This window comes from Stegostoma tigrinum, chromosome 24 (assembly GCF_030684315.1).
Source record: "Stegostoma tigrinum isolate sSteTig4 chromosome 24, sSteTig4.hap1, whole genome shotgun sequence".
In the NCBI taxonomy this organism is placed as follows: domain Eukaryota; kingdom Metazoa; phylum Chordata; class Chondrichthyes; order Orectolobiformes; family Stegostomatidae; genus Stegostoma; species Stegostoma tigrinum.
Window position 1 is genome coordinate 1,080,471 of NC_081377.1, and position 13,922 is coordinate 1,094,392.

Sequence of the window (13,922 nt, forward strand, 5' to 3'; positions counted from 1 at the left end):
AAACTTTTCCCCTCTCACGTTGAAATCACGACGGCGAGTAATTGAGTCCCCCACTCTGGAAGGAAGCTTCTTACTATCCACCCTGTCTATACCTCTCATGATTTTGTAGACCTCAATCAGGTACCCCCTCAACCTCCATCTTTCTAATGTAAATAAACCTAATCTACTCAACCTCTCTTCATAGCTAGCGCCCTCCATACCAGGCAACATCTGCACCCTCTCCAAAGCATCCACATTCTTTTGGTAATGTGGCAAACAGAACTGTATGCAGTGTTCCAAATATGGTTGAACCAAAGTCTTACACATGAATAACATGACCTGCGAGCTCTTGTACTCAATACCCCATTCGATGAATGAAAGCATGCTGTATTGCCTTCTTGACCACTCAATCGACCTGCGTTGCCATCTTCAGGGTACAAGGGACCAGAACACCCAGATCTCTTTGTGCATCAATTTTCCCCAGGGCTTTTCCATTTACCACGTAGTTTGCTCTTGAATTGGATCTTCCAAAATGCATCACCTCGCATTTGCCTGGATTGAATGCCATCTGCCATTTCTACGCCCAACTCTCCAACCTATCTGTATTCTGCTGCATTCTCCGACAGTCCCCTTCATTATCTGCTACTCCACCAATCTTAGTGTCATCTGTGAACTTGCTAATCAGACCATCTATACCTTCCTCCGGATCATTTATGTATATCACAAACAACAGTGGTCCCAACATGGATTCCCTTTGAACATCACCAGTCACAGTTCTCCATTTTGAGAAACTCCCTTCAACTGCAACTCTCTGTCTCCTGTTGCCCAGCCAGTTCTCTATGCATCTAACTAGTACACCCTGGACCCCCTGCGACTTCACTTTCTCCATCAACCTACCATGGGGAACCTTATCAAACACATTACTGAAGTCCATGTATATGGCATCTACAGCCTTTTCCCTCATCTATCAACTTTGTCACTTCCTCAAAGAATTCTATCAAGTTGGTAAGACATGACTTGCCCTGTACAAAACCATACTGCCTATCACTAATAAGCCCACTTTCTTCCAAATGTAAATTGACCCTATCCTTCAGCATCTTCTCCAGCAGCTTCCCCACCACTGATGTCAGGCTCACCGGTCTATAATTACTTGGATTATCCTTGCTACCCTTCTTAAACAATGGGTCAACGTTGGCAATTCTCCAGTCCTCCGGGACCTCACCCATGCCCAAGGATGCTGCAAAGATATCTGTTAAAGCCCCAGCTATTTCCTTTCTTGCTTCCCTCAGTAACCTGGGGACTTGTCCACTCTAATGCCTTTTCGAATACCCAACACTTCCCTCCTCCTTATGCCGATTTGACCTAGAGTAATCAAACTTCTATCCCCAACCTCAACATGCATCATGTCCCTCTCCTTGGTGAATATTGACACAAAGTACTCATGAAAAATCTTACTCATTTTCTCTGCCTCCTCACATAACTTCCCTCCTTTGTCCTTGAGTGGGCCAACCCTTTCCGTTGTTACCCTCTTGCTCATTATGTACGAGTAAAAGGCTTTGGGATTTTCCTTAACCCTGTTTGCTAAAGATATTTCATAACTCCTTTTAGCCCTCTTAATTCCTCATTTCAGATTGGTCCTACTTTCCTGATATTCTTCCAAAGCTTTGTCTGTTTTTAGTCACCTAGACTTTCTGTATGAGAGATAATGGGAACTGCAGATGCTGGAGAATCCAAGATAACAAAGTGTGGAGCTGGATGAACACAGCAGGCCAAGCAGCATCTCAGGAGCACAAAAGCTGACGTTTCGGGCCTAGACCCTTCATCAGAGATGATGATAAAGGGTCTACGCCCGAAACGTCAGCTTTTGTGCTCCTGAGATGCTGCTTGGCCTGCTGTGTTCATCCAGCTCCACACTTTGTTATCTTAGACTTTCTGTATGCTTCCTTTTTCCTCTTTGCTAGTTACACAATTTCACCTGTCATCCATGGTTCCCTAATCTTGCCCTTTCTATCCCTCATTTTCATAGGGACAAGTCTGTCCTTCGCTTTAATCAACCTCTCTTTAAAAGCCTCCCAGTTATCAAGTGTGGATTTACCCTCACACAGCTGCTCCTAATCCACATTCCCCAGCTCCCGCCGAGTTTTGCTATAGTTGGCCTTCCCTCAATTTAGCACTCTTCCTTTCAGACCACTCTTGTCTTTGTCCATCAGTATTCTAAAACTTACAGAATTGTGATCACTACTCCCAAAGTAATCCCCTACTGAAACTTCAGCCACCTAGTCGCGGTCAGTCCCCAGCACCAGGTCCAGTGTGGCCCTTCCCAAGTTGGACTATTTACATACTGCTCTCGAAAACCCTCCTGGATGCTCCTTACAAATTGTGCTCTGTCTAAACCCCTAACACTAAGTGAATCCCAGTCAATGTTGGGAAAATTAAAACCTCCCATCGCCACCTCCTTGTTGCTCCTACATCTTTCCATAATCTGTCTAAATATTTAAACCTCTATCTCACGCTCGCTGTTGAGAGACCTGCGGTAGAGCTCCAACCTTGTTACTGCACCCTTTCTATTTCTGAACTCTGCCCATATTGCCTCACTGGTCAAGTCCTTCATAGTGCCCTCCTTCAGCACAGCTGTGATATCCTCTTTGACCAGTAATGCAACTCCTCCACCCCTTCTACCTCACTCTCTGTCCCGCCTGAAGCATCTATGTCCTGGGATATTTAGTTGCCAATCTTGCCCTTCAGGAATGGCAATAACATCATACTCCACGTACTAATCCAAGCCCTAAATTCATCTGCCTTACCTACTACACTTCTCACATTAAAACAAATGCACCTTAGACCACCTGTCCGTTTGTGTTCATCATCTGCTCTCTCCCTACTCTTCCCCTTAGTCATACTGACTTTATTACCTAGTTCCTTACAGGCTTTAGTTATTATCACCTTACTGTCCACTAACCTCCTCATTTGGTTCCCATCCCCCACCACATTAGTTTAAACCCTCCCCAACAGCGTTAGCAAAAGCACCCCCTCGGACATTGGTTCCAGTCCTGACCAGGTGTTGACTGTCCAATTTGTACTAGTACCACCTCCCCCGGAACCGGTCCCAATGTCCCAAAAATCTGAATCCCTCCATCCTGAACCATCTCTCACAAAAAAAAGTCACTCATTTATCCTGCCTATTCTTTCATTTCTACTCTGACTAGCACGTGGCACTGGTAGCAATCCTGAGATTACTACCTCTGAGATCTTGCCCAAATATATCAGTTTTCTCACCTTTCCAGAGTGCAATTTGACCGATCCCACTCAGCTCTGCTGCCGAAATGAAGAACTTACCTTCTTGGCAGACCCCTGGTCCTCGCTCTCTCTGCTCCTGCTGCTGCAGCAAAAATACAGTCAGGACAGAGCTGCCCTGGGAGTCCTCAACATTGACTCGACTGCACAAAGTCTCATGCCTTCAGGTTAAACGTGGTCAAGGAAATCTGCTGATAACCACGTATTGCTCTCCCTCAGCTGCTAAATCCACACACCTCCAAGTTGAACAATACTTGGAGGAAGCACTGAGAATGGAAAGGGCACACCATGTACTCTGGATTTCAGTGTCCACCACCAAGAGTATCTCATCAGCAGTACTACTGATCAATTGAGTTGGATTCTAAAGGACATAGCTATTGGACTGGGTCTACATCAGATTGTGAGGTAACTAGCAAGAGGGAAGAAACATACTTGACCTCATCCTCACCAATCCTCCAGCTGCAGATGCAAATGTCCATAACAGTATCAGTAAGAGTGACCACCATACATTCCTTGTGGAGATGAAGAACCACCATCACATTGAAAACACCCTATATCTTGTAGTGTCATACAATGCTAAATGGCTCAGACTATGAACAAATCTAGTAACTCAAGACTGGACATCCGAGAGGTACTCTGTGTCACCACAGCAGAAGAATTGTACTCCAGCACAATCTGTAAGCTTATGACCTGGCATATCCCCCAGTCAACCATTACCCTCAGCCAGGAGATCAACTCTGGTTCAATGGAGGAGGCCATACCAGAGACAGCACCAGGAAAACCTGAAATTGAGGTGTCAACTTGGTGAACCTACCAAACAGCAAAAGCAGCAAATGATAGACAGAGCTAAACGATCCCACAACCAACAGGTCAGATCTAAGCTCTGCAGTCCTGCCACATCCAGTCGTGAATGGTGGTGGACAATTAAACAATTCACTGGAAGAGGAGAGTCCACAAATATCCCCATCCCCAACGATAGATGAGCCCAGCGCATTAGCGCACAAGATAAGGCTGAAGCTTTTGCTGCAATCTTCGGCCAGAAATGCCAAGTAGATGATTCATCTCGCCTCCTCCAGTGGTCTCCAGCATTACAGAAACCAGTCATCAGCCAATCTGATTCACTCCACATGATATGAAGAAACGGTTAGAGATATTGGATGCTGCTAAGGCTATGGGCCCTGATAACATTCCGGCAATTGTACTGAGGATTTGTACCCCATAATTTGCTGCTTCATAGCCGAGCTGTTCCAGTACAGTTACAACACTGGCATCTACGCAGCAATGTGGAAAATTGCGCAAGTATATTCTGTACACAAAAAGCAGGATAAGTCCAACTCATTCAATTAACACCCAATCAGTCTCCTCTCGATCGTCAGTAAAGTAATGGAAGGTGTCATTAATAGGCTATCGAGCAGCATGTGTTCAACAATAACCTACTCAGTGATGCCCTGTTTGGGTTCTGCCAGGGTAACTGAGCTCTTGACCTCATTACAGCCTTGATTCAACCATGATGAAAAAGCTGAATTCTGGAGATAACATTTGACATCAAGGCCACATTCAATTGGGTGAAGCATCAAGGAGCCCTAGAAAAACTGGAAGCAATGGGAATTATGAAGGAAACTCTTTACTGGTCTTACTTGGCACATAGAGAAGTTGTTGTAGTTGTTGGAGGTCAGTCATCTCAGCTCCAGAATATCTTCCATAGGAGTCTCTCAGGGCCGTGTTTTCAATCCGACCATCTTCAGTTGCTTCACGTTTGCCCTACCTCCATCATAACATCAGAAGTGGAGGTATTCACTGATGATTGCATCATTATCAGCACCATTCATGATGACTCCCACACTGAAGAAGGCAATGTTCAAATGCACCGAGATCTGGACAATATCCAGACTGAATATTATCTTGAACTCAGGACAGTCACCGTTGCCTCACTGATGGTATCAGCTCTTTTGCCCATGTTTGAACCAAGCCTGACATGAGGTCAGGAGATGAAAGTGCCTGACAGAACCAAAACTGAGAGTCAGTGAGCCTAATATTGCTGAGAAATCACTGACACCATCTCTTTACTGATGATGGAGTGCAGACTGATGGGGTTGGGTTAGATTTGTCCAGCTTTTTGTGCACAGGATATATGTGGACAGTTTAGCATAACGTTGGGTGGATGCCATTGCTGTAGCTGTATTGGAACAGCTTGACGAGGGGAGTGATATGTTTTGGAGCGCTAATCTTCAGTATTATTGCCGGTGTAACCTTTGCAGTATCCAGTGCCTCCAACCGTTCATGTGGAATGAATTGAATTGGCTGAAGACTGGCATCTGTGATGCTGGGGAGTCTGGCTGATGTTTGCACTGATGTGCTGGGATCCCCCATTATCGAAGGTGGAGATATTTGTGGAGTTATTTCCTCTAGTGAGTTATTTCATTTTCCACCACCATTCATAACTAGCGGAGACAATCAATGAGTTCAAAGGGAAATTGAATGGGTATTTGAAGGAAAAAGAGATATAAAATATGGAATAAACTGATAGGAATTGACAGGAACAAGTTACTGGGGCCGTCTAGTAATGACAGAACAGGAGGTAGCCAGCCACACAAGACCCATCTTGGACCTATCTTCATTTATAAATTTCATGATCTGGAGGATCAACTCAACTTATTCCTAGTGTAGCTGCCATAGGAATGTTGGCAGAATCAGTGATGCCAACACAGCTGAAGTAGAAGCAGTCACAGCAGTAAATTGAAAGTGCACAGTGCCACACCAAATTGAATGATATTGTCCCTCAGCATTGGAGTTATGTTCTCCTAGCCGCTTACCAAATCCACCATCGTGTCTTCCCCACACTTCTCCACCAATCATATCTCATCTCCAAACTTCTTTTATGACGGCTTCCTGAAATCAGCATTCATTGCTTACAGTGCTGCTAACCACATAAACCATTCACCTCAGAAACAAGCAAATACAGATGTCATTTTTACCAAATTTATTTTAGTTTTATATTTATAACAGAAATAATTGTTTATTAAGTAAGATCAAAATTTGTGGAATGTGGTAAAAATATATAAACTTGATAATCCAGCTACCACATGACAATGAGCATGATAAAGTAGACATACACTGGGAACAGTTGGAGGCCAAACTTCACCCCCTCTGCAATCTGGAATTTGAACCAAGTTACAGCACAATTAGTGATGACTTGCCATATAATCATAACACATGGATGGGGGCCATTTGGACCATTGTACTTATGTTTGGTCTCTGAGCAAGTTAATCAGATCCATTCACCTGCTTTATTCCCTAATCTTTTTCAATTCATTCCCATTTGTTGGTGAATCTGATTCCCCTGCCTTTTCAGGCAGCACACTCCAGATGATGATAAATTGCCACACCAAGCATTGTTCATCCCTCCTACCAATTAACATAAATCGATATCCTTAAGTTACACACCCAGCTGCCACTCTAATTGGTTTGTACTCAGTTATACCACCAACATTCCTTATGATTCTTAACACACTAATCCCACGGAAACTTCTGTGCTCTAAGGAACCCCCAACTTTTCCACGTTCACTGAACATCTTCATTTCTATAAACCATTTCAAGCAAATCTCTTCTTCCCCCTGAATCTGATGCCAACAGATTAGCTCATCTAATGTGAGGAGGACCTGCAGTCCTTTCTGCCATTCAATGAGATCATGGCTGACTGGTACCCCAATTCTATTTAGCTGCTATTGCTCCACTGTCTCTTAATATTCTCACCCAACAAAAGTATCCAAGATCAAGTGCAAAAACTTTGGAGAGCCCCTGAATGTACAGCTTTGAGGAGAAAATTCCAGATGCCCAGTGGCCTTTGGGTAAAAACAAAGGTGTTTCTTGTTGCTGATGCTGAATAACTTGGCTCTAATTTTCAAATTGTACTCTAAATGGTGAATGGAAGTATGGATAATTTTACTTTTCACTTCTACTGATGTATAAATCAGAACTTTCTCTGGATCAGTAAAAAAAATTCAGTAACCATGTGCACATGCATATGGTGCAGTTGATATTGCAATCTATTTTATAATGTAAAATGATGCTTAACAGATGCCAATTATAATTGTTCAGATTGTGAAAACCATACAAATTCTAGACTTGAATCTGAAACCCTGCCCTGAGAGTGAAGTTACCTACAGAGGAAGTGACCATTTGACTACCCTTGCTGTTTCCCAGCATCCCTTATGGTTTTGTGCCTGTTACTATTGCATTGTGCCACACCCCTACACTAGATCACCAATGAGAATCTCCGTTGTTGTCAAGTCCAAATGAGGTACCAAGGGAGGCAGGAGGCTTGATATTTGATACTTCCAGTCCTCATGGATGGTAGGATATTAATAATGAACTCAACTTCCTCTCTTGGTGCACTGATTGTCAGTTGCTATGGTTACCAGTGGTCTTCTCCCCTTGACCTGTCACACCAGCTGAGCATGATGCTCATTCTTTCCTGTCTTCTTGTTCACTATCATTGCATGGCAATGTGCCCTAGGAGTGTGTCCACAAGAAAATGAGCTCCACTCACAAGAAGTGAAGTTCTTTGGTAAGGTACAAGCTTTATCCTGATGTGTGATAACTGACAAAATCTGTGTTGTTGATGAAAGTCCATTTGACACTGCATCTTTGTGAATACTGAGAGCAGACTGAAGAAAAAGGGAAACTTGATGAAGGTGTCTCCTCCAAACTCGGTGTACACTGTCCTGCGTGTCACAGCTAGTTTGCCACAGAATTCACTTGTGGAGCATGTCCTCCATGGTCACTCGTCCCCAGCTACCGAGGATGAAGGTTTCAATATCACACTCATTCTCACCCCGAGCAATCCTGAAGTAACCATTCTCGCCCCAATCTCTTCCCCAAGAGTTAGCAGCAATCTGGAACAGAAAGAAAGAGGAAGGCATCAGTCCACATTCCTCAGCCCTTCCAGTACAACTTTTCAGCATCATTCTCCATTCCCCGCAATGTGTCCATCCACTGTCATGTTTCAGAAATGTAAAGGAGGGCCTGACATGCTGTAGAATGAAGGAGACGCAGAGGCAACCAATTTAGCTTATTCTGCATTTCAATGTATGTTTTTGACCTCAAAAGGAATGGAAAGGACAAATGGCCCAAGACACTCTGGGCCTGACAGAGGACAGACATTAGCCAGCATTTCTAGTAGCATCATTGCTAATTAGGCCCTGTTTACAGGAGGACATCATATGAGAGACAGTCAAAACAAAAGTTCCCAGAATTGAAAAGATTTTTATTTCCTCTCTCACGGGAGGTGGGCTTTACTGGCTGGACCAGCATTTATTTACCCATTCCTAGCTGTCCTTCAGAAGGTGCTGCATCTCGAACAGTCACAATCCTTGTGGTATTGAGACCCAGCACCCAGAGTGCTGTTAGGAAGGAAATTCCAGGATTTTGACCCAGTAACAGAGGTGGCATGGTGGCTCAGTGGTTAGAACTGCTGCCTCACAGCATCAGGGACCTGGGTGCAATTTCACCCTTGGGCGGCTGTGTGGAATTTGCACATTCTCCCCATGACTGAGTGGGTTTCCTCCAGGTGCTCCGGTTTCCTCCCACAGTCCAAAGATGTGCGGGTTAGGTGGATTGGCCACGCTAAATTATGCGTAGTGTTCAGGGGTGGGTTATGGGGGGGGAGGGGGGTTGGTATGGATTTGTTGGGCCGAAGGCATGGCCAGTTTCCATGCTGTAGGGATGCTATTGCATGATAAAGGAATGGCGATATATTTCCAAGTTAGGAAGGCAAGTGACCTGGAATAGATTTTGCAGGTGGTGGTGTTTCAATCTATCTGCTGCCCCTGTCCTTCTGGATGGTAGAGGTTGTGAATATAGAAGATGCTATCTGAGGAGTTTTGGCGAATTGCAGTGGTACGTCTTGTACATGGTACACTCAGCTGTTACTATGTGTCAGTGGTACAGGAAGTCAATAAATAAAGTGGTGCAAGATAATAAAATGTGAGGCTGGACGAACACAGCAGGCCAAGCAGCATCTCAGGAGCACAAAAGCTGACGTTTCAGGCCTAGACCCTTCATCAGAGAGCTGAAGGGTCTAGGCCCGAAACATCAGCTTTTGTGCTCCTGAGATGCTGCTTGCCCTCTGTGTTCGTCCAGCCTCACATTTTATTATCTTGGAATCTCCAGCATCTGCAGTTCCCATTATCTCAAATAAAGTGGTGCAGGTTACTGAACAAACAGGCTGCTTTATCCTGTTTGGCGTTGATCTCCCTGAATGATGTGGTGCATTGTGGATCAATTACAGGTTGTTGTTTGTATATCAAGGCAGTTCCCAATGATAATGTGCAGTTGCCTTCAGTCAGAGCCGACTTTCACAGCAGGATGCCTAAAAGAAAATCTATGAGCTTTTCAAGAGAAGACCTGAAGCTGCTGAACTTATACGAAGAGATTGGGCACCCCTTTGAAGACAGCCTGAAGAAATCACTAGGCGAGTTAATTGAGCTTTGGGAGAGGACAGGTACCCTTTGGAACTATGAAAAATAGAAAGGAATGTGTGTTGAAAAGTAGACAAAGTCATTGGAACGGCCAAACTCATTGAAAATGTTGAGTTGTCACATTAATTGTCAACCTGTCAAGAGAGTTGATAAGCTCACTGGAAGAGTTAAACTGCAACTTAAAAAAAAATCAGAGCTTGCTATTGCACTCTTACAATGACAGGAAGGCAGATAATCATCTGGCTGTTGATAGGTTGGGAAACAGGGGGGATGCAATGTGACCAGGGTATCCTTGTACACCAGTTGCTGAAAGTTAGCATGCAGGTGCTGTAGGCAAAGGCAGCAAATGGTACGTTCATCTTCATAGCGAGAGAATTCGAGTACAGAAACAGGGATACTTTGCTGCTATTGTCGTTGGTTAGGCCACACCGGGAGTATTACGTGCCGTTTTGGTCTCCTTATCTGATGCTGAATGTTTTGGCTATGAAGGAAGTGCAACAAAGGTGTACCAAACAGATTTCTGGGATGGTGGGATTGACATATCAGTATTAGTATATTGACATATCAGACACTGTATCAGTTTGGATTACATTCATTGCCTTTTATTCTTCTAAACTGCAATCTCACAGAAACATATAAAGTTCTACCAGAACTATACAATGTGTTCCTGATGACCGGGGGTCATGGAGGGTGGGGCGGGGGGTGTTCAAAGAATCAGGGGTCACAATCTAAGGATACAGGTTAGGCCACTTAGTACTGAGATGGGGAGAAACCTCTTCACTCAGTGAATGACAAGCTTGTGGAATTGTCACAGAAAGTGGTTGAGGCCAAATCAGTGACTGAATGTTTTCAAGAAGTGAGATACAGTTCTTACGGCTAAAGGGATTGAAGGGCATAGGAAGAAAGTGGGAACAGGGTGCTGAGTAAAATGATCAGCCATGATCATTATTGAATGGCAGAGCAGACTCAAAGGGCCTACCGTTACTCATATTTTCACAATCTATCATGCACAGTGAGGATCCGATCTGTTCGCAGCTTAACCCACAGCTCCAAATGGTTATACAGTTATTGAAGTAGGGTTATGAATACATATGGTTATTTTCTTTTAAAGACATTAAGCTATTGGAGGAATTTCAATGTTCAGTTATTTAAAACAATTTTTTTTTAAATAACATGAAGTCATAAATAGAAACAAAGCTTTATTTCATGTCACATCGGCCCAGAAGTAAAAGGGAAATGATAAGGGTTGTATGGTATGGGTTGGCATTAAGAAAACATAGAAATACAAAGGCAATTGGGGCGGCACGGTGGCTCAGTGGTTAGCATTGCAGCCTCAGAGCATCAGGGACTCGGGTTCGAATCCAACCTTGGGTGACTGTCTGTGTGGAGTTTGCACGTTCTCCCCATGTCTGCGTGGGTTTCCTCGCACAGTCCAAAGATGTGCAGGCTAGGTGGATCAGCCATGCAAAATTGCCTGTAGTGTTCAGGGGTGTGGGGGTTATAGGGGGTCTGGGTGGGGTGCTTCAAGGTGCGGTGTGGACTTGTTGGACCGAAGGGCCTGTTCCCACACAGTAGGGGATCTAATCTAATCTAATTGAGTCAGAAGGGCATACATGGCATAGATCAGGCGAGATGGCTTGAGGGACGGATGGGGCATAGGGAGAGAGTGAGAGAGGTCTGTGTGTCTCACAGAGTGTCAGAGGGGAGGGTGTGATGGCTGCTTTTCTTCTCCTTCCTTTGTTTCTTAAACTTGGGACAGAAGTCCTGAATCACCAGGGTCAGCATTTACACAGCCAGCCTCTGTACCAAACAATCCCAGGGACTATCGTTAAGTTCTTTATCAGGCAGGGAATGGCAGGCCTGACCTTGGTTCACACCTGCCCCACCTCAGACTGCTGGAGAACATTCTCTACAATTCATTTTGATGAGCTGATTTTTTTTGACTCAAGAGCAACATATCAGGTCTCCATACTATCCCTGCCCTTGGAGTGCCAAGGGAGCTCACTTTCAGTTTATAACAGTAGAGGAAGTTTTACTCTGTATCTACCCCCATGCTGACCTTGTTTAGCGGGGACTGTGGGTACCTGAAATGAGAGGGATTTCTATAATCCTGTTTTAGCAAACACAGCCTCGTCTCCAAATGAAAAGCTGAACTTTGTTTTAACATGCTCAACATTCTGATTAAGACAACAACCTCTGCTGAGTGGGATATGTTATTTTACTGTTGTTTTATTTCATAATGTATTGTGACTCTCCAGAGTATCAAATACTCAATGTCTTGATCTGTGGTGATGGTGCAGGTAGATATTTCAACATTGACCTAGGGGAAAATAAGTGTCTGTCAGTTCCCCATCTGACCACTTGCTACACTTAAAGGTGGCAACTTCAGCTGTCACTGTCACCCTCTAGCACAACATCATCCTTGCCCATTTTTCATGGAAACAGTGAGGTGCCATAGGCTATTCATCTGTGATGGTCATTTTGGCTGGTCTCCCACCTCTCTTTCTGTACCTACCTCTCCAAAGCACTTTTGCAATGCACAGCAAAGTTCTGGCTCATTCTCATTCTTACATGGTGATCTTTTGCTCCCCAATCTGCTACTCAGTTTAGAGTAGTAGAAAGAGCTTTACTTTCAGTTTCAAAGAGTAAAGAGAGCTTCATTCTGTAGCTAAGCTTGTACTGTCCCTCCTTTTTGTTTCAAGATGGCGACAGCGGAGTAGGCAGCGTTCGGGGCTTCTCAGCCTGGGGCTTATCAATCCGTCCGCTTTGTTTTCTCCCCCCTTTTCTTCCTCTCTCTTTTTGTTTTCTAGGATTTAATTTTTTTTCTTGATAAGAAATCTTACCTTGAAGCATATTAGAGCTGGAGTAGAGCGGGCTGAAGGCCTGGAGCAGTGTGGAGCAGGGGTGGTTTTTGGACTGGGGTCTGGCACAATGGCTTGCAAGGCTGGTCAGAACATGCCCCTGCACTGAGCTACTGCAATGTAATGTTTATCTGCAACTTGTTTCTGACTGTAGTGTTTATCCTTTTAATTATGTTTTATTTATTCTATGAATCACTGTAAGATAATGCAACTTATTTTCATTTTTACTTCTCTTGTTTATTTAAGATTTATACCTAGGTACCTTACAGCTAAGATGGTGCCACGAGAGGTGACATTGAAAACTTTTCACTACACTTCTGTACTTGACTACACGTGACAATAAAAGGTATTCTAACCTATTTTCAGGGTCTTTGATGGGGATGGAGTAGAGAGAGCTTTACTTTCAGTTTAGAAGAGTAGAGGAAGCTTTATTTCCCCTTTTAAAGATTAGAGAAAGCTTTACTCTTAACCATGTGATGTCTTTGGAGTGTTTTATATGGACAGCATCGAGGCACACTTACTTTCAATTTTAAAAGAGTAGAAGAAACTTTACATTGTATTTGACCCCACATTGTCTCTGTCCAAGGTGTTTGATGTGGACAGTGTCACAATAGCTTTACGTTGTTTACTTCAAATTTGAGAGCGTACAGGTAGCTTTACGCTGTATCTAACCAGTGCTTTATCTATCCTGGCTGTTCTTGGTGGGAATGTGTAGAGGAATCTTTACTCTGTATCTAACCCTGTGCTGTCCAGTCCTGGAAATGTTTGATGGGGGGGCAGTATAGAGGAATCTTTACTCGATATCTGACCCCGTGCTGCACCGTGTCCCAGCAGACTCTTACATTCTAATTGGGATAAAAAGAACATTATTGTGTTGTGTGCATGGTTGTGATTTCCACATACCCAGTATTGGCGAATCTGTCCATCATGTCCTTGATCTTCACCCCACCTACAATGAGAAACACAAAGAAACAGTTTTCTGATTAGAATAGAATTTCAAACTCAAACAACAGAGCTCTGCTTCCACCTTGTGTAATCCATGGAGGAAAGGTCCCCATTGATTTGAGAGTGTTCTCCTCCTCCTGGGCAGAATTTACACAGTCAGCTGTTCTAACACCAATGGGGGTGTACAGGCCTCAGAGGAACCTAATCAACAAACATTCATAGAATCCCTATACTGAATGAAAACAGGCCACTCAGCCCATTGAGTCCTCACATTAATGACGATACTGCCAAAGTCAGGCAGCTTTCCTTAGCCACTGAAAGAAGATGAACCAGTGAAGTTGATATCGGGTGGGAATCAGATGTG

At 43.9% G+C, this 13,922-nt stretch overlaps 1 protein-coding gene and 1 long non-coding RNA gene across 2 annotated transcripts in view; one reads left to right on the forward strand and one right to left on the reverse strand.

Moving 5' to 3' along the window:
- LOC132210927 (uncharacterized) overlaps positions 1-13,922 on the forward strand; it is a 96,693-nt gene that overhangs the window by 72,266 nt on the left and 10,505 nt on the right. Inside the window, exon 5 of the long non-coding RNA XR_009447166.1 lies at positions 12,860-12,959. This is a non-coding gene — a long non-coding RNA (uncharacterized LOC132210927). The remainder of the gene's footprint in view (positions 1-12,859; positions 12,960-13,922) is intronic.
- tinagl1 (tubulointerstitial nephritis antigen-like 1) overlaps positions 6,239-13,922 on the reverse strand; it is a 91,513-nt gene continuing 83,829 nt past the window's right edge. The window contains exons 11-12 of the mRNA XM_059654238.1: positions 13,517-13,562; positions 6,239-8,168 (exon numbers count right to left, since the gene is read on the reverse strand). Coding sequence (XP_059510221.1) covers positions 8,028-8,168; positions 13,517-13,562 — 187 coding nt within the window. The 3' untranslated portion in view covers positions 6,239-8,027. The remainder of the gene's footprint in view (positions 8,169-13,516; positions 13,563-13,922) is intronic.